Here is a 24,811-nt window from a genome sequence, read left to right as displayed (position 1 = left end):
TTTAATAATTTTCCTCAACTGAATTCTTCAGTATTTTAAAATGAGTTTTCGTTGTTATTTGATACTCTTTTACACTCAGAATTAAATATGTTATTAAATCAATTGGAAGTCCTCGGCTAACTTGATATACCCCAGAAGAGGGTATAATAATGTTGTGGTAATTAAATGTGTACCGTCATTTGTAATGGATGGGGAGGCATACAAAAAAATCATTATTTTTACACCAATCTCACAAAATAAGCGTGTTATTATGCTCAAATCATTTAGCTAAAAAATCAACATATGTCTAATAGGAAAAATGTATATAAAAGGCTTGGCATTAAAGCATCTATAAACTTATACATATATCGTACTTTTTAATACTATATAACTACAACTATTTGAAATATTTAGTTCACAGCCAGTTGTTAAACAAATTAATAATATTTGTTTAAGTCGTACATCAACATCATAATATTTTGAGAGTCTGACTAAAGTTTAAATGCTTTAAATTAATTTTTTTGTAAACTTTTATTCTAATTACTCCCATTTAATTTAAATATTTTAGCTTGCAACTTTAATTTTAAATTTAATATTAAACCCTTTAGTCCACATTAAGAAATGAAACAAATAAGAATGTAATCCTCGATGTGCCCAAGATTGCCTTTCGTTATCATTTTTTAGTCTTAAATGTTATCTTTTTTTCAGATCGATCTTAAATATAAGACTATTTTCTGAACTTTGCTGCATATCGTTTTCCAAAAGTTCGTTCCCAATGGCATTTAGGTGTAGAATAATCATTATTTAAAGTTGACACATGTTTTTAATAAAATTGTCTGTTATTGACTTGAGATTAGCAATTACAATACCCACCCTAAAATCAAAGAATATACTAGCAATGTAACAGTAGTAACAACTACAGCGACATTCGTTCACATATAAATATTTTACTCACTACAGTTGATGAATGAAACATTTACTATTTTATAGATTCTAGCCAGCCCCATAGAAATGACAGTACCACCAGCAGAATTAGCAACAGTCAGCGGCAGCACCTTGGCGACTGCCCAGCGTCGGCTTCAGGCCGTTGCCACCACCACCACAAGCAAGAGCAACCACCGCCGCCTGTGGCGCCACTTGGCAGTATACAGGACACATGCGCAGCGCCAGCGCTGCGAGTGCCGCAGACAGAGTCAGAATCAGGGTTTGAGTTGGTGTCGCAGTCGGAGTCAGCGCCTGGCAACATTTGAATTTTGAATATGAATTTTGACACTTGATTATCAGCGGCGTTCGCAGTTCTCGGCCAGTTGTAACTGTGTGCAGACGCGTCGGGGCAATCGGAAAGACACAACTTTTTGGCGAAAAGCGGAAAATATAAATTCACGTTAGTGCAGCGGAAACTCTTTGGCAGTGAAAGTGGCAAAAATAAAGAAAGTTTTCTCCACACAGCTCGCACTTCAGCTTGCTGTTGGCTAATGTGAAAGCCAGCCAGCGTGGAAAATGAAAAAAGGCTACGTTCACATCTTGTTAATACTGCAATTTGTGTGGTCAGGCAGTGCAAGCTTCTCAGAATTGAATAATTGTAAGTTGCACTTGAAGCGATGTCAATAGTGATATAATTAGTATCTGAAAAACATTCAAAAAGATGATATTGTTTAAAAAATATCCAATTTAATTTAGTAACCAAAAAATAGATATTAAATAATGTGACTATTGAAACGTAGCAGATTTCAATAGTAAGTTAAAAATATAAATATAAAAATATTGTTAAACAATATGCTGAAAAAAAAGGATTCGATAATTTTTCTATCGATCAAGGCTTGTTGTCCTGAGGTCATTTCAAAAACAATGATAATATGTTATACTAAATAAACATATGTATATGAAATGTAAAATCTGTAAAATAGTTTACAAAATGTGCTGAACTTTATGATTCTCAAAAATCTACACTCAAAGTCGGATAACGGGTTAAACAGATATGTTCAATTTTTTCCCATTTCTTAAAATTAATTAAATGGAAAAGTCTTATTTATATCATTGATGGCTTTGTAGGTTTTATTATTTCTGGATCTTGTTCGGAAAACTTGTGAGAATTCTTTTGCGGTGTCCTGCAAAACAATGGAGAAAAACGAGTACTTTGTACTGTTGCCAATTCTATTTAAAATATAGGCACATAGAGGGAAAGGAGTTATATGTACTATTATTATTTTTTAAATAATAAATTGAAAAATGTACCTCTTTATTCACCTGTAAGCATAGAGTAGGTTCGGGTTAGCAGGTTCAAGGTATAAATGGATATATTTCTAATAATAACAATCAAAAACTAATAAAATGATTTTCATTCCAATAATATTAATAATAATTTATAAATATTCATTTTTATTCACATAATCAATTCGACATCTTTAAAATATAATTTTATTAACAAAAAACTAAAATCACAAAAAAAAGACTGGCAACTTTTACTTGAAGCCTCTAGATTCCGCCACCTAAGACCAATAAACGCTATGCACAACACCTATAATACTGTAAATAACTATCACAGAGGCAAAAAAGTATATCTGTATATGTTTGCATATAGTAAGCTGTTCAACTAATTGAGTGCATTGCACAAGCTACCAAAAATGATAACGAACACCGTACTAAAAATAAAAATACAAAAAAAACAAACTAACAACACACTGCTGACGGTACTAACAAGCGGAAGTCCAACGGTTCCCTAAGTGAATAAACTGTGGCCAAAATGTATCGTAGGCAGAGAAACACCAACAGCAACGACGAGCGACTTCCGTTTGCCGGCCCTGCCGTAACCCTGCTCAAAAATATGGCCGCAAATCAAAACAAAAATAATAAAGTAAAACCAAAACTTTGAGCCACAACATAAAAACAAAAACAATGCAATTTTACTTAGGATGCCAAGTGTTGATAAATATATATCAGAAATTGTTGCCCAAATCAATGTGTCAAGAATTCCAAATGCAAATAAACATGGAAAATATTGGCAGGCTCGCCGACGACCGATGACAAAGCTATAGAGGAGGTTCTGACCGGTACTACCCCCCGCAGACATACAAAGCGGAAGCGACGTTTTTATACCCTGGAAAATAAACATTACGGGAATAATAGCTTTGTGGACAATTGTGTGTAAAAAGCAAAAGGAAGCATCTTGGACCCCATGAAGTTCATATATTCTTGATAACGTTCATATATTCTGGATTACGCGACCGAATCAATTTAGCCATGTCTCTGTCCGTCTGTATGAGCAAACAGATCTCACAGACTTTAAGAGCTATAGACTTCCATTTTAGAATAAACATGTATTATTAAATGTAATCGATAACTTCACAAATATCGATCGGTATCCATTTCCGAAGGTAATGAAAACCACAATTTTAAAAGTTTTTTTTTTATAAATTTAATATAAATAACATCTAGTCGAGCACTGTCGACTAGAGTAATCGGACTTGTTTTTTTATGTTAACTTCCCATAGCACGCTGGCGTTTTTCAGTCCCATATTTTTGTTTTCGTTTCTGAATTTTGGAACGAGGTGTACCGAGGTGTAAGTGGTAGTAGTGCGACCAACTGCAGCGTTTTGGCAGACATTGCGTGCTGACGTATTTCCTTGCAGGCATTTCGCCAAATGGCAGACAGTTGAAGTGTCTAACAGACAGGACATTCACTTTCCGTTTCAAGTTCATCGGAGTGAGAGGCGTGCAGACTAAAACCTTGGCAACAGCTACTACTACTAGTTGGATTCAGCAAAGACACCTGCGGTGTCTGTTTGTCCATGTGCCCGCCGAGGCATTCTTGATAAATCGCACAACTGCTGAACGCAAATAAACCAAATTAAAATTGAAAGCGAAAATCAAAATGAAAACAGTCATCGTACTGGAGATGTAAATAACTAGAATGTAAAGGATATATTTTCTTGTTTCTTTTGCTTTACAAAAGCGTATAAATTCAACTAGTAAAATTTACAAATACCAATCATTTTTCTAAAACGGTATTGAAATTTGGAAACACCATTTTTGTTCAGAATTAATCGTAATGTTCAACAATTGTGTCATAATAAATAAAAATAATGTTTCCTATTATTATTGTATTTTAAAAATGTCGTATTGGTAATATGAATAAATCTAAATTAATAATATTATTGGAATGAAAATTATTATACTAGCTTTGCAGTATAGTGAGCTTTAAATATATATTTATTTGTACCAATAACTTATTACTACGATTATCCTCTATGTTTCACCAACGTCCTATTGAACATTTACAAAGGTTTATTCTTTTTTTGAGAATATATGAATCTAGAAGCGTACATCATTAAAAACTTCGAAGTGAAATAAAATTATTGGTAATTTTAGCCTCAATTCTATTTTACTTTAACAATTCACAGATTTCTGAAGTTTTATAAATGCAGCCGAAATGTTGCTCACTTTCGCAACTGCATTTTATTATTTCTCATTGCATTGTAAGCCCAAAGTCGAACGAGTGTGGCTTTTCTACTATAAATAATGCTTCTTAAATACTATCAACGGATTTTTTATATAGTTTCCTTGTTTTTCGTTATTTTAAACTGTTATATATATATTTATATTTATATTTATTTATTTTATATTTTCTTATTCATTTATTTTGTGAATGTGAAATAAAACTTTTATGTATACTCATTTATTTATCTCTAAAATGAATAAAAGCACAATCAATATTGTCATTGATATTGATCCACAGCCCAGGAATATAGAAAACCTTTTAACTTAAGCATAAACTATTTTTATTTTTATTTTCCGTCTTTCATTATTTGGCCCCAAAATGCAAACCAACAAAACATTTAGTAATCAGCCAACTTCTAGCCGTTAAGTTGGCCGCCAGACATACCATATGCGAAGGGAATGAATGTATTGGTAAAAAGCTGTTTAGACGGTGGAATGTTTCAATACGCAAACATGCAATGGCCAAATTGCAATACCTACAAAACCGAAACAGTCCAAACAAAGGCCGTCTTTGGCCTCCAGTTGAACAGTTGTGGCCGAGCCGAACGCCGTTTGTCCCGAACCCAAACATAATCGCAAATTATAGGTTATATAGCATGGCATAGGCTCCCTTGAAGCTAGTTGGCAAAACAACCACACACACACACAAACACACACTGCACAATGGACAAATAAAAAGGTAACGCGCACATTTACCGCCTTTTTGCATTTTTCTAGTTACTGCAAGGAGACTTTGCTCTCTGCCTCTTTCTGTTTTTATTTTTATTTTTTGCATTTTTTCGGGTTATTATTTGGTCATAATTGTAATTTAGGTATTTGCTGTGTGGAGCGCCGGCGAGCCGCAAAATCATGCTACTTGTTAGGCATGTGATGTGATTTTGTACGGTTCGCCTTTTTGGGGGCGTGATGGTTTCCCATTATGGCCGACAAGTTGACGCCAGTGTTCAGCAACCCCACTAACGAGTTCAATGTGGGATGGGTGGGGTGTCTACCCTTAAATTATCAGTTAGTGTCAAATAGCGACGCCAAAGTTGCATAAACTTGACGTTCTTAACTTTCTATTACATATAAATTGGTTTCTTGGAATTGAATGTAAATTGCGTGCAATTTGAATGGGAGCAATTTTTGAAAACTAGAATACAATAAATAATTGTTCTTCATGTATTAATATTTAAATAGTAAAGATTAATATTAATTTAAATATTAATAAATATATATTTTTTTTTAAAGTGACAAAAATAAAATATAAATTGGATATGCATATTAATAGTCAATTATAAAATCCATATGGATATCATTTAAATCTATAATTTTTATTTCAAAATTAATAAAATACATTTTTAACTAAACTGTACTCAAACTAAAATTGCCTGTTCAACAGGCGTGATTTTCAATTTTGAAGAAAGGTATATTTTCCATATTTCAGAGATGTATTTTTTATACCCTGAACCCATTAAAAATGGGTAAAAAGAGTATAATGGTTTCGTGCAAATGTATGTAACAGGCAGAAGGAAGCATCTCCGACCCCTGTAAGTACATATATTCTTGATCTGGGTCAACAGCCGAGTCGATATAGCCATGTCCGTCTGTCCGTATGAACACGCAGATCTCAGAGACAATAAGACCTAGAGACTTCAATTTTGGATTATGGGTTCTCTTATACCCGGCGCAGATCAAGTTAGCTTTGTTTTATCGATTAAATCAAATACATTTAATTTCCGATAGCAATAAATGCCACAAATTTAAAGGCAGAATCCTCTAATTTATACAGAATATATTATTGATCAACTGTCTCATCGATTTCATCAAGATCGGATAAGAAACACCCAAATTATAGTCGAAAATATATTCTCATATTGATCTCATTTCTATCAGTAGCCGCAAGCATTTTCTGTACGCATAAATATATGCCAGCTCATGTGTGAGAAAGAGATGCCATGATAATCGACGCGAGCGTCAATATGTCTTTGTGCGTATTCTGCAGACCCACGTTACGATTGCGTTTACGTATATACGAATATATATATATATATATGTTTGTGTTTGTCGGCAGAGCGCACTTGCAGATCTGCTCACAATTTGGTGCAAAACTTTCAAAGGTAAATTTTGCAATACAACTAGAATATATTTAGCAACTGGGTGGTTCAGGGTATATCGCAGTCGAGCTCACTCGACTACATCACTCTTACTTGTTAATAATAGAAAATATTTCTAAAAACTAGATATGCAAAGTTCTATCTTAGGAAAAAATATCCTTTTCCAAATGTCGGAATTTTAATTAAATTTGCTCCTTTGACTGCTTTCTTAAAGTTTAGCAGTTAACGGCCATGTATCACTTAACGTTTCGATACTATATAAAATGTTTGTATATGTGAAATCTTGATGGACTACAACTTAATGATGATCTCAGAAACTAACAAGAGATAACCTTGCAGTCGGACGCAACCGACTGCGAAATACTTTGATACCATACGTTATACCAGCTAATAACAGGGAGCAAAGAATAGGGTGGGTGTACTGTCCAAGTTTGCCGTTCAAATTGCGATAGATATAAGCAAGTGTCGTTTTTTCGAAGTTCGGTAATTGGTAAATTACGGAAGATACAGGCTTTTATAGTTTTTGGAGGCGGGGAGTGGGCGTGTCGCAAAAATTTGTTTTCTCGGATTTTTGAAGGGTGTCACTAGCAATATACCTTTTAGACTGGGTGACTCTAGCTTTCAACTAGTGTGAGATATATTGTGTTATCGATTTCAGGTATTTCGGTTTAGGGAGGCGGAGTGGGCGTGACTATCCAATTTTCTATAGAATTTGAAGAATTTAGCATACAAATTGATATTTGTATATTATACGCATTTCAGATTTCGTGGCGCGGCGGGTGTGGGCGTGCTCTAAAAATGTATATGCCGATACTTACTTACACCGATATATACTTACACCGGCAAGTTACAATATCGATTTTTATCAATTTCCTAGCCCCCTGATGGACGTAGCACTCCAATTCTTACACTTTGCCTGACGCGGGCACAGACCACTATATGTTCCAAGTTTCAAGGGTGTCGAAAGCAATTGTGTTCATATAAACAGACAAAAGGACAGACAGACAGACAGTACGGCAGACATTGCACAAAACTAATATACTATGATACCTTCGGTATCAAAGTATTAAAAGCTGATGTTCGAATTTTGTGCAGCCATATATAAGACACTCTGGAAATTAGTTATATTTAAAAAAAAAATCGTAGAATTCACCTTGGAATCAAGAAAAGAAAAGACCCAACTTTCCGTGTTAGAAATATACGTTCGGGCCAAAAGAATGGCGATTTTCTAAAATTCTGATTTGAACCATACAGATTACAATTCTAAAATCGATAACTCAATAGTAGGTTAAGTGACATCCATATTAAGTTAATATAGTTTCCTAAAAAAAAATCGCAAATATGCTTATTAAGCAGTTGCCATTTGAAGGCGTCATAAATCTCTGCATTTAAAAAAAAAATATTCAGATAAACTTTCAAGTTCATAAAGAGTTAGAAATTTTGTAAGCAGCTTATCCTTCAATGGCCTTTGGATTATGGCTTCCTGGGTCTACGGGTCACCCTAACAGACAGCTAATTTACCTAATTATAAGATTATTTGTTTACACAATAAAATTTATGAGCGTGAAAAAACGCAACAACAAACACTTTGCCTAGCTCAGCATCTGGGCATCTGGCAAAGTTTAGAGCATTTCCATTGAAGTTGGGCATTTGACATTTTGCAGACGCTCGCTCAAATGTACAAAATAATTATCGCACTTAATTGTGGATTACAAATGACAAATGGCGACCAGAAAAAATGTGTTCGTTGAGTAAATTTTAATCTGGAAAATTTGATAAGGATGAATTAAATTTTCGTATATTGCTGAATAAACAATTTGAAATATTTTTAGAAATTGAATCATTTATGAAAATAACCTGACACCTTTTCATGCGATTACCAAATGCCAAATTGTAGCATTTGTAAGCATCACAAGCACAAACATCCCTCTCACTCCACTTCTGCATCCCTTCGTTATGCTTGCACCATTTAACATAATAATGGGCAACATCGTAAATGTCAACCACTTGCTAAACGACCAACCTTCTACTTCTACTTCTAGCGGATCCCAAATTCAGTGGCCCCATCAGCAATGTAACGGTGCCCGTGGGACGCGATGCTCTCCTCACCTGCATCGTTCATGATCTCGTCAGCTACAAGGTGGCCTGGCTGCGTGTGGACACCCAGACCATATTAAGCATACAGAACCATGTCATTACCAAGAACCATCGCATTGCCATCACTCACACGGAGCATCGCATTTGGCAGTTACGTATACGCGATGTACACGAATCGGATCGCGGATGGTGTGTAAAATATATGTAGTATATCAAAAATCATTTTAATAGCTCTTTTGTTAAATCCCAGTATTTTAATAACCCCCTTTTATTATATCCTTTATTTTATTCTTTGATTCCAAATTTTAATTTATTAAATTATTTCATTTGTAACCTTAAATTTAGTTACAAATTTATATTCTTTACATTATAAACTTTTTACGTTTTACAAAGTTTGTACTTTTTAAGTCCGCAATAAACAACTTATTCATTTCAATAGAATTCAAAGTGCATTGGATTTAATCATACACCAAATGAACTTAAATTTGCGTGAGAGTTCATTAAAATGATTAGAAGGGGTATAATGGAGTTCTGGAAAAGTGTGTAACAGCCAACGAAAGAACTTATGTTCCCAAACAGTCTATATATTCTTGATCGGCAATAACGGCAGTGGCGAGGTAGCCATGTCCGTCTATCCGTCAGATTTTATGTCTATAACAGTTGGGTACTTTAAATTTAGAGAACGAGTTCTTGTTAACCAAACCATGATTATAATCGAATATATGTCGTTCAAATCAACAATTTATATAGCTTTTCAAAATATTCAAGGTCTGTTGACCTTGGTCTTAATATGGATATTCAATGTTAGAGATATGCCGATGACATTGTTATCATAGCACAAGGTAAATTTGAAGAATCGCTTTGCGACATAGTTCAATTACGGCTGAAAATAACGGGTGACTGGTGTACGGAGGTTGGTAATGGACGATACTGGATGAAATCGCACAGCATAAAATGGTACACCGATGGATCACTCACCAATCAGGGCACAGGTCAAGAAGGGGGGCCCTCGGGTATCCTACTATGAATCCCTGAAGAGGCACAACGGCATATTTCAACCTGAGTTGTGCAATGGGGAGATTTGCGGATTTCAACCTGAAACGTATCTATCGGAACACGGATATGGCCATCCAATCTTAGGGATGTCTGTTTGTCCATGTGTCCGCCAAAGCATTATTGATAAATCTCATTACTGCTAAACGTAAATAAACCAAATTAAAATTGAAAACGAAAATCAAAATGAAAACAGTCGAATGTAAAGAACATCTTTTCTTGTTTCTATGGATTTACAGACGCATAAAGTTATTAGTTTCACTAGAAAGTACACAAAAACAAAATTCAATTTGTAAACTTTATGAATACCAAACAAATTTTCTAAAACGGCATTGAAATTTGGAAACACAATTTCTGATCAGAATTCATCGTAATGTTCAAAGATTTTTTTCATATAAATAAAAATAATGTTTTGCTTTTATAATTGTATTTTAAAAATTTCGTACTGGTAACATGAATAAATCTTAATGAATTTAAAATAATATTGGAGTGAAAATTATTATAATAGCTTTAAAATTTGATGAACTAAAAATAATAAATTTATATTTATACCTATAACTCATTATGGACGAAGATAACGTCAGGAGTAGTTCGTGAGGTCCAAGCTGGACCACAATAGGCTTACGCCAAGATGGGATTCCGGGTCATATGGATATAGCAGGGAATGTAGCGGCCGATGAACAAGCGCAAATGGGGGCAGAGAGGCTCCTAACAGGAGCAGAAACCTATTTGTTTTTGACACACAGTACGACTGCAACTCAGGAACGAAGAAAGGCAGAGGCGACAAAAGTGCTAGACAGAGCCACCAGGCCTCCGTCAAGCCAAATGTCTTCTGAATGGCTATAATAATAAGCGAAATAACCATTGGGAAGAATAGACTTAGGATACTCACCGGTCAATTGACAGGACATTGTAGACTAAGAATTCATCTATCCAAATTGTGTATTTATATGAGCAAACTATGCCGGTTTTATGAAAACGAGGAAGCCACATCCCAGCAGATGGTACCGCCTTAACTAGGAAATGATTTAGTATCCTTGGGAGGCATGCTTTGAGCTCTAAATACATGATAACAATTAACCCAACAAAGATTCTTGCTTTCGTGCAAGAACTGGGAATGATGGAAGAGCTATGGGCTCAGAAAAGGCACAATAGATCTAGCATGTCGCGATGCATGCATATTCCAACAATAATAATGTGTATAAACGTAAGAAAATTGCATTAAAATCAGACTATAATCATATAGTTTCCATAGGAACAATCGGCTGGCTTTTTAAATTTATAATGAAATGTCATCGGGTCGATTCCGGTTTGCAAGGTATTGATATATTCTTCTTCTCCCCGTTCACACTTAGATGCATGATATTCTCACACACTCAACAATTAATAAATAGACAGCAGACTTCAAATTTATATCTTAATATCTTTATAATGAAGAAAAAATTAAAAACAGATAAGACGATAATTGAATATGGATGGGTTTTTATTTGGTTATAGCTAATGAATACCGTATGCAAGTATAATAGCGTTGCCAAAGTCAGTGACAACACATGAGAAGGTTGCCAGCCGGCTTTGCTTAGATCAACGTGTTGCCACTAAAATTCTAAAACGATTTTAGCTTCCAGAACAAAGTCAGCCTCTTATTATCCGCCAGTCCGCTGCGGTATATTTCAAAATATCGTAAGACCTCAATTATATATTTTATTGTAATTATTTTGATGTTTGTTTGAAAAACAAGTAATAAAATACAATTGATTTTTCGCTTGGGATTTATCTTATTATGCAAGTTAATCATCCTAATTATTGATTTTAATTATTTATAAATTTATATTATGGTCGTGTCACTTGTTTTTCTTACTAGTTCATATGAACTATAATGACTAGGCATTATGAGGTCGAAGAATAACCAGGTTTTTTTTCGCTAGAGACTTTCGTATTATATTTTCCTTTTTTATTCCTAATTCTGAATATAATTAATTCTGAATAATATAGCCATTTAGATACCAAATTCCGTCGCGATACAGTAATGAGCACTTTGGGACGAGCCATTTTCAGACTAGCTCCATGCTTTCTATTTTTTAAATATCCCTGCTATTTTTTTATTCATGATATATTTTTATTCGCGATGATAAAAAATTAAAAATTTTAAAAGATCGTTCTGAAAACTAGTTCTTCTTCAGAAATTAATTTCTTAATAATAGAATATATTTATAAATAGTAAGAGAGCAAACCATTATTTTTAGAAAAATTCAATTAGTCAACAAAATCAAAAGTGTTTTCAAAATTAAATTATATAATTTTGTCAACCATCTGAAATGTTTGTATATATAAGGGATATATACTAATGTTTAATAATAATAAATAAATAACAAGAAAATTTACTTAGTCAAACTTTTTCTAAATTTTATAAAAATGTGTTCTGGACTTAAGAAAAAAAATCTCTTGTTTTTAGAAAGACACAACCCCTCCGCTTATAAACAAACTTCCTGAATAAAAAGGCGAGTTGTCCTTGGCGACAAGTATTTCGTTTTCGTGTATTCTAGAGCCATTTAAATAAAAAAGCTTAATATTTTTAATATGAAAGATTTGTTGCCATTTGTAATCTATTCTGTTCGATAATTATATCCATCGAAGAGGTGTCGTCAACACGCCGAACGGAATAATGTTCTCATAATCTTATCTGCTCAGTTAATTAATATTGGTTAATAATAATATTTATAAATACTAAAGGTACATGTGCCAAATAAACACCGATCCGATGAAGAGCCAAATGGGCTATTTGGATGTGGTTGTGCCGCCCGACATTGTTGACTACCAGACCAGCCAGGATGTGGTGCGCGCCAGTGGTCAAAATGTGACACTCACGTGCAGTGCAACAGGTGTGCCACTACCGACAATCACCTGGCGACGCGAGGAAAATGCGCCGCTCTGGCTGCCCACTGAACACGGCGATGAGCAGGTGGACGAGATCTACAGTTTGGAGGCTCAGAATCTGACACTGTGGCAACTTCAGCGCGTCCACATGGGCGCCTATCTGTGCATCGCATCTAACGGGGTGCCGCCAACGGTCAGCAAGCGCGTCATGTTGGTTGTCAACTGTAAGTATTTTTATCCAGGTCCTCTCAGCTCGGGAATACAATTTGTCAATTCCTGCAGTTGCGCCAACCATTTGGACGCGCTACGATACCATTTATGTGGGTCTGGGCCAGAAGCTGACGCTCGAGTGCATCAGCGAATCGCAGCCGGCATCGATTAATTTCTGGATCAAGGATAAGGAGCTTCTGCAGGGCGGCACCTACGACTCCATGGTCGTCGATCATGTGCATCGCATCGTGATGCGGCTCACGCTGCGAGCGCTGACAAGGCGAGATTTTGGCGAATACAAATGCATTGCCCGGAATGCTTTAGGAGAGACAGAGCGCAGTATTATATTACATCGTAAGTGGGGAAAAGAAGAAAGGCGGAAAACTTACATTTAAAAACATTTCAATTAATTCAATATATACACAGATAAGGCCAAAAAGCATGTGCAACACTCGCATCAGACCTCAACACGCGACAATCAGTTTATCGTCATTGAAGGTGCGTAGTAAAATCCACTTAACAAAAGTCCAAATATTTATCCAATTCAATTGTTTAACTTAATTCTCTTTTCAACCATTTCTAGAGTACATAGCAAATATGGCAACAACCCATATTGACTGGCTGGCAAATATTATTAATGGTGTCTGCATCATAATCCTGATTTTGTTCAATAAAATTTTATGTTTTTGAAAGCAAAAGAAATTCTTTCTATTACATGGTAAAAGCATATTGATAAGCCCTTAATCGATTTGCATTCAGGTATCAAAATCTCGACAAATATATATATTTAATTATTGTAAATATTAAATATTTGTTTTCGCATCTAATGAAAAAAATAAACCAATTGAATTATATTCTTGTACTGAAAATATGTACATACAATATTTATGAACATGCTCATGCATGTGTAGGACTTTTCCTACGCATTTGTCTGCATTATTATAGTCAACATATAATATTTTTTAATATTATTAATCAATGACCTAAAAATAAGGCCCTAAAATCTGTGAACAATATCTGTGGTTAATAAGAAAACGCAATTTTCAATTGTGTTTTTGTCACTTTTGAAGCATGACTTTAATTATTGTTTTTATTTTATTTTGTCTAATTTGGTTTATTTTTTTAGTACAACACTTTCTTACATAACTGTTCAAGAATGAAGTAAATTTTTGATTTTGTTGGTCAAACTTTTTAAATTGGCTAAATTTGTTTTGCTATAAATTAATTTTTATTATGCCTTTAAAATCAATCAATTTGATTTAATATGTTAGACTTTACGATGTTAAACGTAACTTTCGCTTCGATTTGCAACATTTAAGTGATTTTTGCTTGGTGTTTACACTTTTAAAATTAGCTAGCCTTTTTAATGCATAGTATGTACAAATGTGTAGTTGCTTCAATCATTTAAGAAGATTTGACTTCAACAACTAATATAGAAAAAATTGAACTAAGGTGAAACATTGTTGTTTAACGAATGCTGTCAAGAGCCAAGCGACAATAATGAAAGTTACGTCGTTTTTTAAATAAATTAAAATGATTAATATCTATATATATATATATTTATGAATATAAATTCTAACTATGAGCGTGTCGAGGTAGGCTTAACAATCTTTGTTAGTTGGATACGCTTATCATTTAGGTGCTTGTGTATGTGTTGTGTGACTGTGTGTATTTGTGTGTGTATCTGTGTATGTGCTAAACTTAAATCCCCAAGTCACCACCCAAAGCTTCAACTTGAGCTGCCTTGTCCATTGGCTAAATTTGTGGGCGTTGATGCGGCGGCGGTGAGTTCCATGGTAGGCACTATAATTGTCGGCGGCGGCGTGGCGCCTTTGGCCTTGGCCAGCAGATCGCGTTGCTCGTAGATTTCGTTGACGAGCTTCTTGACAAACGGATGGTTGAACTTGCCCTCTGTGGAGTCAAAGAACTCCTGATGCTTTAACAGGCAATTATCACGTTTCTCATATTCAAACGCCTGCATAACCATATCCAAGCGATCCAGGTCCTTCACAAACTTGGACTCGGCACTTTGCGCATGCTCGTACTCCTAAATAGACAGGAATTCAGTTTTAGTCGTACCCTATTACAATTTATATGCACTTGCTCACCTCGAATAGCTCCATGATTCGCTTGCCGCGTGGCTCAATCAACTTGCATATGTCCTCCATGGCTTTGAACTCCATGGCACGCTTCTCGTCTTTGGAGACACCGCAAAAGGGAGTAATGTCGCCAACCAGACTCTCGGCCAGATCATGCACCAGCGCCAGCTCCATGCAGCGTATCTGATTGAGACCCTCACTGCCATCCAACAGAAAGGTCAACATGCTCATCCGATACATGTGACCGGAGATGGACTCACAGTCGTTCACATCCCGCAGCACCCACCCAGTGCGTTTGGTGTGCTATAAAAAAATAGAGAGAAGGTTTATTCAACATGTACGTAATAATAATATGACTAACAGCTGTGTTTGCTACACTCCTACAATCGTTAATATATATTTAAGCTACGCAATAAACAACATTCATTTAGCTAACCACCAGAAATAGTAGCAATAAACAAATTGCACTGCATATGCTAACTTATCAGCTTTTCAATAATATGTTTAATTTCATTATTACTATTATTATAATATCTGCGTAGTCATGACTTATTACGGGGCATATTCGTCCGCTGATAAGTACAACAATTGCATAAAATAACGTGACTTTTACCCAATTGAAGATAAGCTCTATAACGTAGTGCCTGAGATAAGCCGTACTCGCTTTGTGTGGACATGTAAATATAATAATATTTATGAGAAAAGAGAGAAAAGACGTTGGCAACATCTCTCGACCTTGTCTACCCCGCTGCGGGGCTTCTATAAATAAACCGTTTATTGATCAAATAGCAACAGCCTACAACCAACTGTATAGGTTTAAGTTGAAGGCCTGCGCCGAAAGGGGGGAAGTGGGCTAGCGGAGAGCGGGCGGCCTTGGGCGACGATGTCACTGGTTAGGCTGTCAGTGCTGTACCCCATCCCCCTCCCCTTCTTTCTACCTCTCTCTGTGCCTATCTTTTTAATTAGACATAGTGCTTTGAACACTTCATGCAAATAGAAATATTGGGCTTATGGCGATCGTTAAGCGCATTAAAAATCAAATCTGATATTTGACAATTATTGTATGGAGAAGTAACTTGATAATCACAAGTTGCCAACTGTCAATTAGACCGATTATTTTTAAAATCCGGCTCCTGTTAGAAAACTATGAATCTTATTTATGTGGGAGTATAGGGTATTTCCTATCAATCATTTTTGCTCGCCTTCTTTTGTATTATGAGACCGTCTGGCAGTTTGAGTAACCAAATATTATTGTTGCGGTTTCTCTATTCTTGTATCTATTTTCAACAATAGCAACAGACCACAGACGAGACAAGCCCCTCCCCCACACACACCTCTTCATAGGCAAGTTGCCTACTACATGTAGTATAACATTCTGAGTATCGTGTCTTCACTTTGAAGGCCAAGATCAAAGTCACAATTTGCGTATTCCTATTGCTATTTTAATTACACTTCTACGCTCTACAATTTTTCTTAATATACCAACAAAATATATATTTTGTAAATTCGCCTTGCAAAAATATATATGTATATATATATGAATATATATATATATATATATGTATATATGATATACATATTTCAGCCATTTCAAAATAATTCCAAGTCATTTAAGAATGAAATGAGTGAATATTCACGTGAGGCCTTTGGAACTTTGCCATTGTGAAATAAAAAAAAAAAAAAAAAAAAAAAAATAAAAACATTCACTTATGCAAGCGAAAAATTAGCTCAAAATTCAATTAGGAGAACTGTCAGTTGAAATCGATGTTTACCTGATTTGCACCGAAGTTTTAAATTGGAATGAATGAATGTAATCCGTTTTATAACACAGATAAACCCTAAGAAAATGTTGAACACAGGCAAAAGTCTTTCAGAAAGAATATAATAACAAAAAAAAACGACATAAATAAATTTATTAATTAACCGAACTAATAATTATGAAAAAGAAACTAAATCTAAAGAAAACATCATTTGTATTTATGTATGTACAAGCATAGATTTAAATAAGTATGTGTATGCATGTTTATTTATACATACTACGAAAAGCGTTCAAATATTAGACGAGGTAGTTGTATATATAAATTCATATACGCTTGTGCGAGAGTAAAACAAAGCGAATTATGCTGGGTAAAGCTGAAAAACAGCAAATTAAAGCAAAACAAGCCAATATGTTTATGTGTAGGATTTGTGACTAAAAATTATTCTTACTTTGATAGAAAAGTCTTGCAAGAAGTTTATAAAGAAATAAGTGCATTATTATATAGTACAGTCCCACCAACACAAAATCATGCTAAGTGTCGAAATATCTTTAATATATTCTGCTCTTGGAAAATATATCTAAGAAATGTTCGTTTAATTTGTAAGATTTTTTGCTGGATTCATAAAATGCTCGATTAAGCTTTCCAATTTCTGTTTACACATTTACTTATCACCGTATTCCGCTATCTTTTGTTGAATTGCTAATGTAGTAATTTGTGTACTATAAATTTATTTATATATTGACATCACCATTCCCGACATCGACATGTCATCGCTAATCAAAATAAAGTCAACTGACTTGAATTCGGGCTTTTCATCAAAATAAGCTTCTTCCGTCGACCAGCCCCAATATCGTCGTTGCAAATTTATATTTCGCGTATTTATTATATTTTATTACTATTCACACACATACGTACACAAAATAGATCTGCTTGAATTAGTGCGATATCAACAGCAAACAGCCAGTCAAAAGAAAGCAGTGGCAAAGAAGAATGCAGATATTGAGATTGAATAAAAATATTTTAGAAAGACGGAAACAAGAAAACAGACGTCTATATAAATTTTGGGGATGCAAATGCAATTGTTGAGAAAAAAATCGATTGAAATGATGCGTCTGCCTTCAAATTAAACAAATCAACAACAAATCGAAACTCTTTTCGTATCGAACCGTGCATTGTGGGCATCATCAAAAAATTAGCCGCCCAACATCTATATTCTGCGGTTGTGCCTTAAATATGTGGAACCAAGTTGTCGTAATTAGAAAATGAGAACTAATCTAATGCAGATTCACAATTTACACAAAATGTATGCAAGTTTTATCAAATCTTCTTTAAATTTTATTGAGATTGAGGCTTACTTCAAGCTGACCATATAATATTTGTGTGTTTGATATGTTTTGAAATGGGTGACGCGCATTTATATGGCTGCTATTTTTTCCATGAGCATTTGACTCATTCAAAAATAGTTCGTGGCTTAGCTTGATTTTGTATAGGGACTGTACTTAATAATAATGCACGTATTTCCTGCTAAAATTGTTGCCAACCTGTTCTATTTAAGTTTTTTTTTTTTATTATCTTTGCTGTTTTCGCTCTTTACCCAAAATAATTCTCTTTGTTTCAGTCTCACACAAATGAATACGAATTTAGGAATTATGGATATATATATTGTATAATACTTGAACACTTTTCGTAGTATGCATACATAAACATACGTACATATACATATTTAGATATGTGCTTGGACATATGCAGATCCAAATTATATTTTATTTAGTTTTAGTTTATACTAATTATTAGTTTTGTGCATTTTCTGTTAATAGCTGGTGTTTTATTGTATTTATATTCTTTCGAAGAGACTTTCGCTATACCCTGTTTTATTATCTAATCAGCATAATTGATAATTTCAAATTGACGGATTACAATGGGGCAAATTGAAGAACCCGATTGAAAAACTCGCTTTTCGTTATCAATGCGATGCTGGCCAATTAGTCGAACATCGATTTCAACTGACATATCTCCTAATTGAACTTTGAGCTCAGTTTTCAATTGCATAAGTAATTTTTTTGTTTATTTTTTTGTCGCAATGCCAAAGTACCAATTGTCTCACGTGAATATTCACACATTTCATTCTGAAATCACTTGGAATTATTGTGAAATGGCTGAAACAAGCAAAACACATATATATATACATATCTATACATATACATATTGGCAAGCGAATTTGCAAAATATTCGAATATATCTCAAAATATATTATTCGTTTTTAAAGAATATTTTTAGAGCGTAGAAGAGAAATTAAAATGGCTATGGGAATATGCAAATTGTAAAATGTAAACATTATCAAAACATATCAACTTATCAATATTATGCATCTGTTTACTGTTTATAAATACATCTAATGATCGCTCGAACATGAAATTTATTGTGAAATTATATTTGTAATTTTCTGAAAATATATTATCGACGCGATATATCTAAAATGTAAACATGACCAAAATTGTATCAAAATAGCTCTACAATTTTGTTGAATCCTATCGAGATTATTGTCAGCTTTTTGGTTTGCAAAGTTTTGCTGATTAACTGAAAGCACAGCACACAAAAATAGCTTTTGTTCCAGTTGTGGAAAAATCGATGCGAGGGCATTTGGGGGACGTCTCAAAAAACTGGTTTCTTTTTGATTTAATTTTTTTTTATATATATATAAATTTTTTTTTTTTTTTGTGCTTACCTTGAGGTTTCCAATGAGCTCCATGAATTGGAGGATGTCAGCGAGGCCGGTGCTGAAGCAGGGCTTCTTGCCTGCCGCATTGTTTGAGGCAGCCTCGTGGCAGGAGGCGTTTCCCTCGCTTGCAGCGCCATCGACGACGGCAGCAGCGGCTACGGCAGCAGCTGTGATTCCGCTGCTGTCATCTCTGCTATTGCTGGTGATAATTTCCGCCTGGAGAGGCTCCGCTGCCAAGGAGGACATGGCAAATTTGATGGTTGTCTGTTGTGACGACGAGGAGGAGGACGATTTGGAGGATATGTGACGCTGTATGCCGTGAGCGTGAGTGTGCTGCTGTAGCAAACTGCGTACAAATTGCTTTGATAAATGAACGACGTGCGCCGACTCCGATTTCGATGCGTACGAACAGCAACCGTGCGCTGTCAGGGGCGAATTGCGACTGACAGTGTCGTCGCTGAAGTTGAATTCGCTCGACTGCTGCTTTTCTGTCGCTGTAGCTTCAGCTGATGATAACGTCAGCCCGCTGTTCAGCTGACTGAGGAACTTGCAGAGATCAGCAGCGGCACCACCACCCACGCCGCTTCCACTCGTCTTCTTGATCAGATGCTGCAGTGAGAACATGGTCGAATTGAGCGTCTTATTCTCCGAGAAACAAAGGCGAATTTGAGTGGACAAGCGCGTGATGTTTAACTACAATTGTGTGTAGTCGACGACGCAAGCATGTGATGTGTTTGTACTAAAAAGATACAGAGAGAGCGAGATAGAGAGAGAGATTGGGAGTAAATACGTGCGTTTCATTTGACAGTCGCTGCTTGATGATTGAGTTACAGTTTGAGCAGCACTTACACAAAGAAAAGTATTTTAAAGTTGGTTTGGAAATCGGTTTATCTGCTGTCAATTTATGACTTTAATTTTACATTTTATTTTCAATCAATAATAATTTAATCAACATAATTAAATTTTTGTATATTTTGTGTCGACTGACTGTAGTTAACATTGAATAAATAAATAAAAATAAATATAGGCCACAATAATTTACTAGAATGTGGCTCTATTAGATGCTTAATTTTATATTGCTAGTCTGTGCCGACGCAATTATGTTGCATTTGGATATAAATACATTTTACACTTCCTATTTGGCTATTCAATGTAATTAATATAATTAGACGAGGGCTGCTTAAGAATTTCATATTAAACATCTAGAAATTACCTTCTGTGGTATACGTGAAGAGTTCTTTATCTAACACAGTTAATGATAACAGCATGTATTTAATCATGGTTAAGTGATTAGTGTTCTTAAACTGTACATTCCCAAATGGATTTTATCAAAAAGCTCTAAAAAATTTTTTATAATCAAGGCACGCCTAGACGGCTAGTAAACCAATTGTTATCATTGTCAGCAAATAGTTATCTGAATGAGACTTATTATTATTATTATTTTTTCAGTGTTATGTATTTGCTTTCAATGATCAAAATCCAATTTAAATTCAAGTTTCACAAAATATTTATATGAACATAAATAGACACAATTTCTTCTAATCACAAATTTGAATATTTCAATACTTTCTAAATATTCACTTCTTTACGTATATTATTTTTATTATTAAATAATATTTGTTAATTAACATATCCCAATAAATATTTGGTATTATTTTTATTTCCTATCGATTTTTTACTTGAATCCTTGAAGAATCGCTAAATTTCCTTTTGTTTTATTGTCAAAAATTCACCAATGCCTCAGTACATTTGAAGTAACCCTCGTGCCCACACTTTACACGCAAAATGTACATTGATTATTGTGCTTTATGCAACAACATTCGTGAACTCAACACTGACCGAAAAGTCGCAGACACAAATAAACAAATATTTGTTGAATAAACTACAATGCAAATTGAAAAATATATACTTAATCATATAAATGTAAATTTATGCACTCATACATATATATTATATATTTTTTTTGGGTTTCGTATCAGCCAACCTTGACACAAACGCGGCCTAACTGAACTTTTCCCAGACTTGGACTGGAAGGAAGGAAGTAGTAGGGAAGGCAACCGTTAGCAATGAATCGCGTGCGCCTTGTGACTGCGGCGGTCAGCGGCGGCCCGTGGCACTTCAAGGTGACGACAACGCTCGCGGGCAGCGACTGCGACTGCGACGTTGACAATTCTCTGTCGCTGCTTGGTTGTAAATGTTCACTAACGGCAAAGGCGGTAAATGAATTTGACAATGGGGCAGTGGACGGAACGACGACGGCGCACAATTAAAAATATCACTAAGCTAATACAGAAACACACACACACAGGCGCACACACAAACACGTACTTATATTAGCGCAACTCATTGTGCTTCTTCATTGCCTGCGTGTTCGGGCCTTGTTTCTGTGCGCTTCTTTCAACGGCGAGATCGTAAAGCGTACAAGTTTGTATTGCATCAGCTGATGTCGCTCTCACAGCTAACGGTTAATGTAAAGTACACGTTCGTCTCGCGTCCATTAATCCTCTTAGCAAATTGCACAACGAAACCTTTTTGTAGCAAATTGAGTTGCCGCGAAATATTTTCGCGTCGCTTGCACTCAAGCGATACGTTGAGGCGGTCGGTCGATGCAGCAGCTATTGCGTTATCGGTATGCTGCTAAAATACCAAAATGTTAGTAAAATACCAAGAGAATTTATCATATATTCATCTGAATAATCGATAACACCAAAGTATACAGCACATGGTTTCGTACTTTGTTTTGTTACCGATCTTCGCGCGATTTTCACTCGCCAGCAAAATAATATTATTGATTGCCACTAGCAATGTTGGCACCCATTAAGCATTTGCTGAGCAATTATCGCATTGTCCTCGCCAGCGGCTCCCCTCGCCGCAAGGAGTTGGTGCAGATGCTGGCAAGAGCTCATAAAAAGTGGAGTGTGCAATTTTAAACAGATCTTATAACTTTGGCTTGTCTTTCCATAGGGTCTCAATGCGGAACTGTGTCCCTCAACCTTCGAGGAGGATCTGAATGTGGCTGATTTCAAGGAGTTCTCCGACTACATCGAAGCAACCGCCTCGGGTAAGGCCGAGGAGGTTTTCCAGCGCTTGAGCAGCGCCGGCGACGTCGAAAATCTGGTGGTAATTGCTGCCGACACAATGGTCACACTGGCCAACGAGATCTACGGCAAACCCAGAGACGCAGCCGATGCTCTCCGCATGCTTACCAAGTAAATCAATTAATCAGATATTATAATGTAAAAATCAATCAATTGATTGACATTTTTCATCTGCTTTTTATAGCCTCTCCGGCGTTAGCAATCGTGTCTTTACCGGCGTCGTCCTCAAGCATGCGAAAGGTGTGCGGCAATTTACAGAAACAGCTGATGTCTACTTCGGAGAGCTGACGGCGGCACAGATACAAAGCTATATAGACAGCGGGGATCCACTGTGAGTGTGATGTCTCTTTTCCAGGTTTTCAGTGTAATTGCAAGCTGCAATGTCGTTGAATATTGTGACACAATGCTTTAAAACCGTACCTATGCGAATGTGATGGGAAATAGTTGAAGAAATTGATAGTATCTGTGTAAAAACTCGTAAATCTTTTCATCTAAGGAAAAACTTTCCAGTTCAGTCCCAGTACCCTCAAAAGTCCACACTGATCAAAACAAGTTTTTATTTTGCCCTGGAAGTTTGGTTTAAATGGGGTACTTTTCGTTTATAATAAATGCTCTTAGAACTGTGAATCAAGATGGAAGAGTAAATTCTCAATTATAGGATCAGTACATGTGCAACTGTAATTAAATCGGTAACTTTTAAATGAAAGTAAAAGTGCATCTTCAACTGTTTCAAAGAGCAACGGTAATTCAGTATACTTAAGACTACGAACAGCCAATGACTAAGCACAAAGCAAACACTATAGCAAGTTTTAAGTCGACTCGACGCCTCTAAGTATTGTCTGCTTAGTGCTTTAAGCTAACCATCAGTCAGTGAATCTGAATTATTATTATTAATTTATTACATGCCTACCACTTCACAGCCTGCATTACCCTGTAATGTGTGAGGGGTCGTAGACGGAATTATACTCTTTAACTCTAAAAATCAAGAGAGTCTATTGTAAGGCAGTTGCATTACACCTCCAAATTTGGAAAAATGTGTAGTATATATTAAAAGTTTAGTTATATATCCAAAATATAGAAAGTTTTCTATATATATATATATATATATATATATAATATATAATATATATATATTATGACATCCTAGGATATAAGATAATTTCAAGTATAAACAAGACTAGAGCAAAGCAAAGAAAATAATTAAAAGAGTTACTAAAACAAAACAGTCCTTAAATTTAATTAGTTGTTTTTATATTTATTTTCTTAAATTATTTAAATTTATCATTACAATAGTAATGGAATATTGGTGAAGTTTTCCCCGCTCTCCCTTCGACCAAATAATATATTTAAAACTAGATATGATGGCGTTGATTATTTCGAAAGCAATAATATTTTTAAACATTGCTAGATGAAAAGCCAAAATCTTGTGTTTTACAGAATTTATTTTTTCTTCATACTGAAGATTTTGTAGAGGTCCTGATTTTAGCACCATAAAATAAGTTATATTTTTATTAAATGCTCTGCTAAGTAGCACTACTATTATTTTGACTGCATTTGAAATATTAAGTTGGTGCTTCACTTAGAAGCTGCAGCAATGTATTCTTTTGTACAAAACATCTTTAACTGCACTCAACTTATCTTTCTCTCTCTCTCTCTCTCTTTCTCTCTCTCTCTCTCTCTCTCTCTCTCTCTGTCTCTCTGTGTCTCTGTATATGTGTGCTCTGCAGCGATAAGGCCGGCGCTTATGGTATTCAGGGACCTGGTGGCGCCCTCATATCTCGCATTGATGGTGATTTCTACTGTGTCATGGGTCTTCCACTGCATCGTCTGTGCTGCGAGCTGAACAAACTGTTTCTGGAGGACCTGAAGTAGCTGCCATACGCTTGCAGTTAGTCGCTTATCACAGTACAACATTTGTAATCTGTGCACGTCAGAGGCTACACTTTAAGTTCGGCTAGTCTATGTCTGATAAGACATTTTGTTTGTTGTTTCTGTTTGCTCATAGACTAAGTCAAGAGTACAAATTAAAAAAATAATTATAGAAAACAGTGTTTTTTTTTTTTTTTTTTTTTTTAGACATCAAGTTAAATTGCTGTGTCGTTTTTGTTGTTAATTCTTTAGCCGCACAGTGTCGCTGATTTATTTTTATTTTCTATATTTGCTTTCTATAATTAAATAATTATTGTTGTATATCGTATTGATTGATTTTCATGTACATTATTTTTATCTACAATTTGAGTGTTAAAATAAGCTGCTACTTTTTACATCATTTAAATCCGAATTTTTAAATCTACAATTTATTAACTGGATAAAAGATTAAAATGAATAT

General features: G+C 35.1%; 3 protein-coding genes across 7 annotated transcripts; 2 read left to right on the top strand and 1 right to left on the bottom strand.

Annotated features, from left to right (window-relative positions):
• Nucleotides 1–1,479: 1,479 nt before the first annotated feature.
• LOC6567125 (neurotrimin) lies at nucleotides 1,480–13,496 on the top strand. The gene is made up of 6 exons (XM_032739443.2): nucleotides 1,480–1,561; nucleotides 8,615–8,858; nucleotides 12,453–12,820; nucleotides 12,879–13,160; nucleotides 13,233–13,304; nucleotides 13,390–13,496. Exons 1-6 carry the CDS (start codon nucleotides 1,480–1,482, stop codon nucleotides 13,494–13,496), a joined length of 1,155 nt encoding a protein of 384 aa, XP_032595334.2.
• Nucleotides 13,497–14,349: 853 nt separating this feature from the next.
• On the bottom strand, nucleotides 14,350–21,961 carry LOC6567124. 2 transcript variants are annotated; one of them, XM_001993519.2, is made up of 4 exons: nucleotides 21,713–21,961; nucleotides 19,391–20,123; nucleotides 14,915–15,208; nucleotides 14,350–14,853 (listed from the first exon to the last, which is right to left on the bottom strand). In XM_001993519.2, the coding sequence occupies exons 2-4, from the start codon at nucleotides 20,006–20,008 to the stop codon at nucleotides 14,536–14,538; spliced, it is 1,230 nt and encodes a 409-aa protein (XP_001993555.1). In that variant the 5' UTR covers nucleotides 20,009–20,123; nucleotides 21,713–21,961; the 3' UTR covers nucleotides 14,350–14,535. The 2 variants fall into 2 exon arrangements, with proteins under 2 accessions (XP_001993555.1, XP_032595139.1); XM_032739248.2 differs by lacking the exon at nucleotides 21,713–21,961 and adding an exon at nucleotides 21,369–21,433.
• LOC6566780 (dTTP/UTP pyrophosphatase) lies at nucleotides 21,450–24,528 on the top strand. 4 transcript variants are annotated; one of them, XM_032739251.2, is made up of 4 exons: nucleotides 21,450–21,507; nucleotides 22,349–22,593; nucleotides 22,667–22,813; nucleotides 24,210–24,507. In XM_032739251.2, exons 1-4 carry the CDS (start codon nucleotides 21,451–21,453, stop codon nucleotides 24,352–24,354), a joined length of 594 nt encoding a protein of 197 aa, XP_032595142.1. In that variant the 5' UTR covers nucleotide 21,450; the 3' UTR covers nucleotides 24,355–24,507. The 4 variants fall into 4 exon arrangements, with proteins under 4 accessions (XP_032595142.1, XP_032595140.1, XP_032595143.1 ...); XM_032739249.2 differs by having other exon boundaries at nucleotides 21,451–21,600; XM_032739252.2 differs by lacking the exon at nucleotides 21,450–21,507 and adding an exon at nucleotides 21,935–22,036.
• The last annotated feature ends 283 nt before the right edge of the window (nucleotides 24,529–24,811 follow it).

The sequence above is a fragment of the Drosophila grimshawi genome, unplaced genomic scaffold (genome assembly GCF_018153295.1).
Source record: "Drosophila grimshawi isolate 15287-2541.00 unplaced genomic scaffold, ASM1815329v1 contig_1377, whole genome shotgun sequence".
In the NCBI taxonomy this organism is placed as follows: domain Eukaryota; kingdom Metazoa; phylum Arthropoda; class Insecta; order Diptera; family Drosophilidae; genus Drosophila; species Drosophila grimshawi.
Note: the sequence above shows the minus strand (reverse complement) of the source record. Positions and strands in the feature narration are given on the sequence as shown.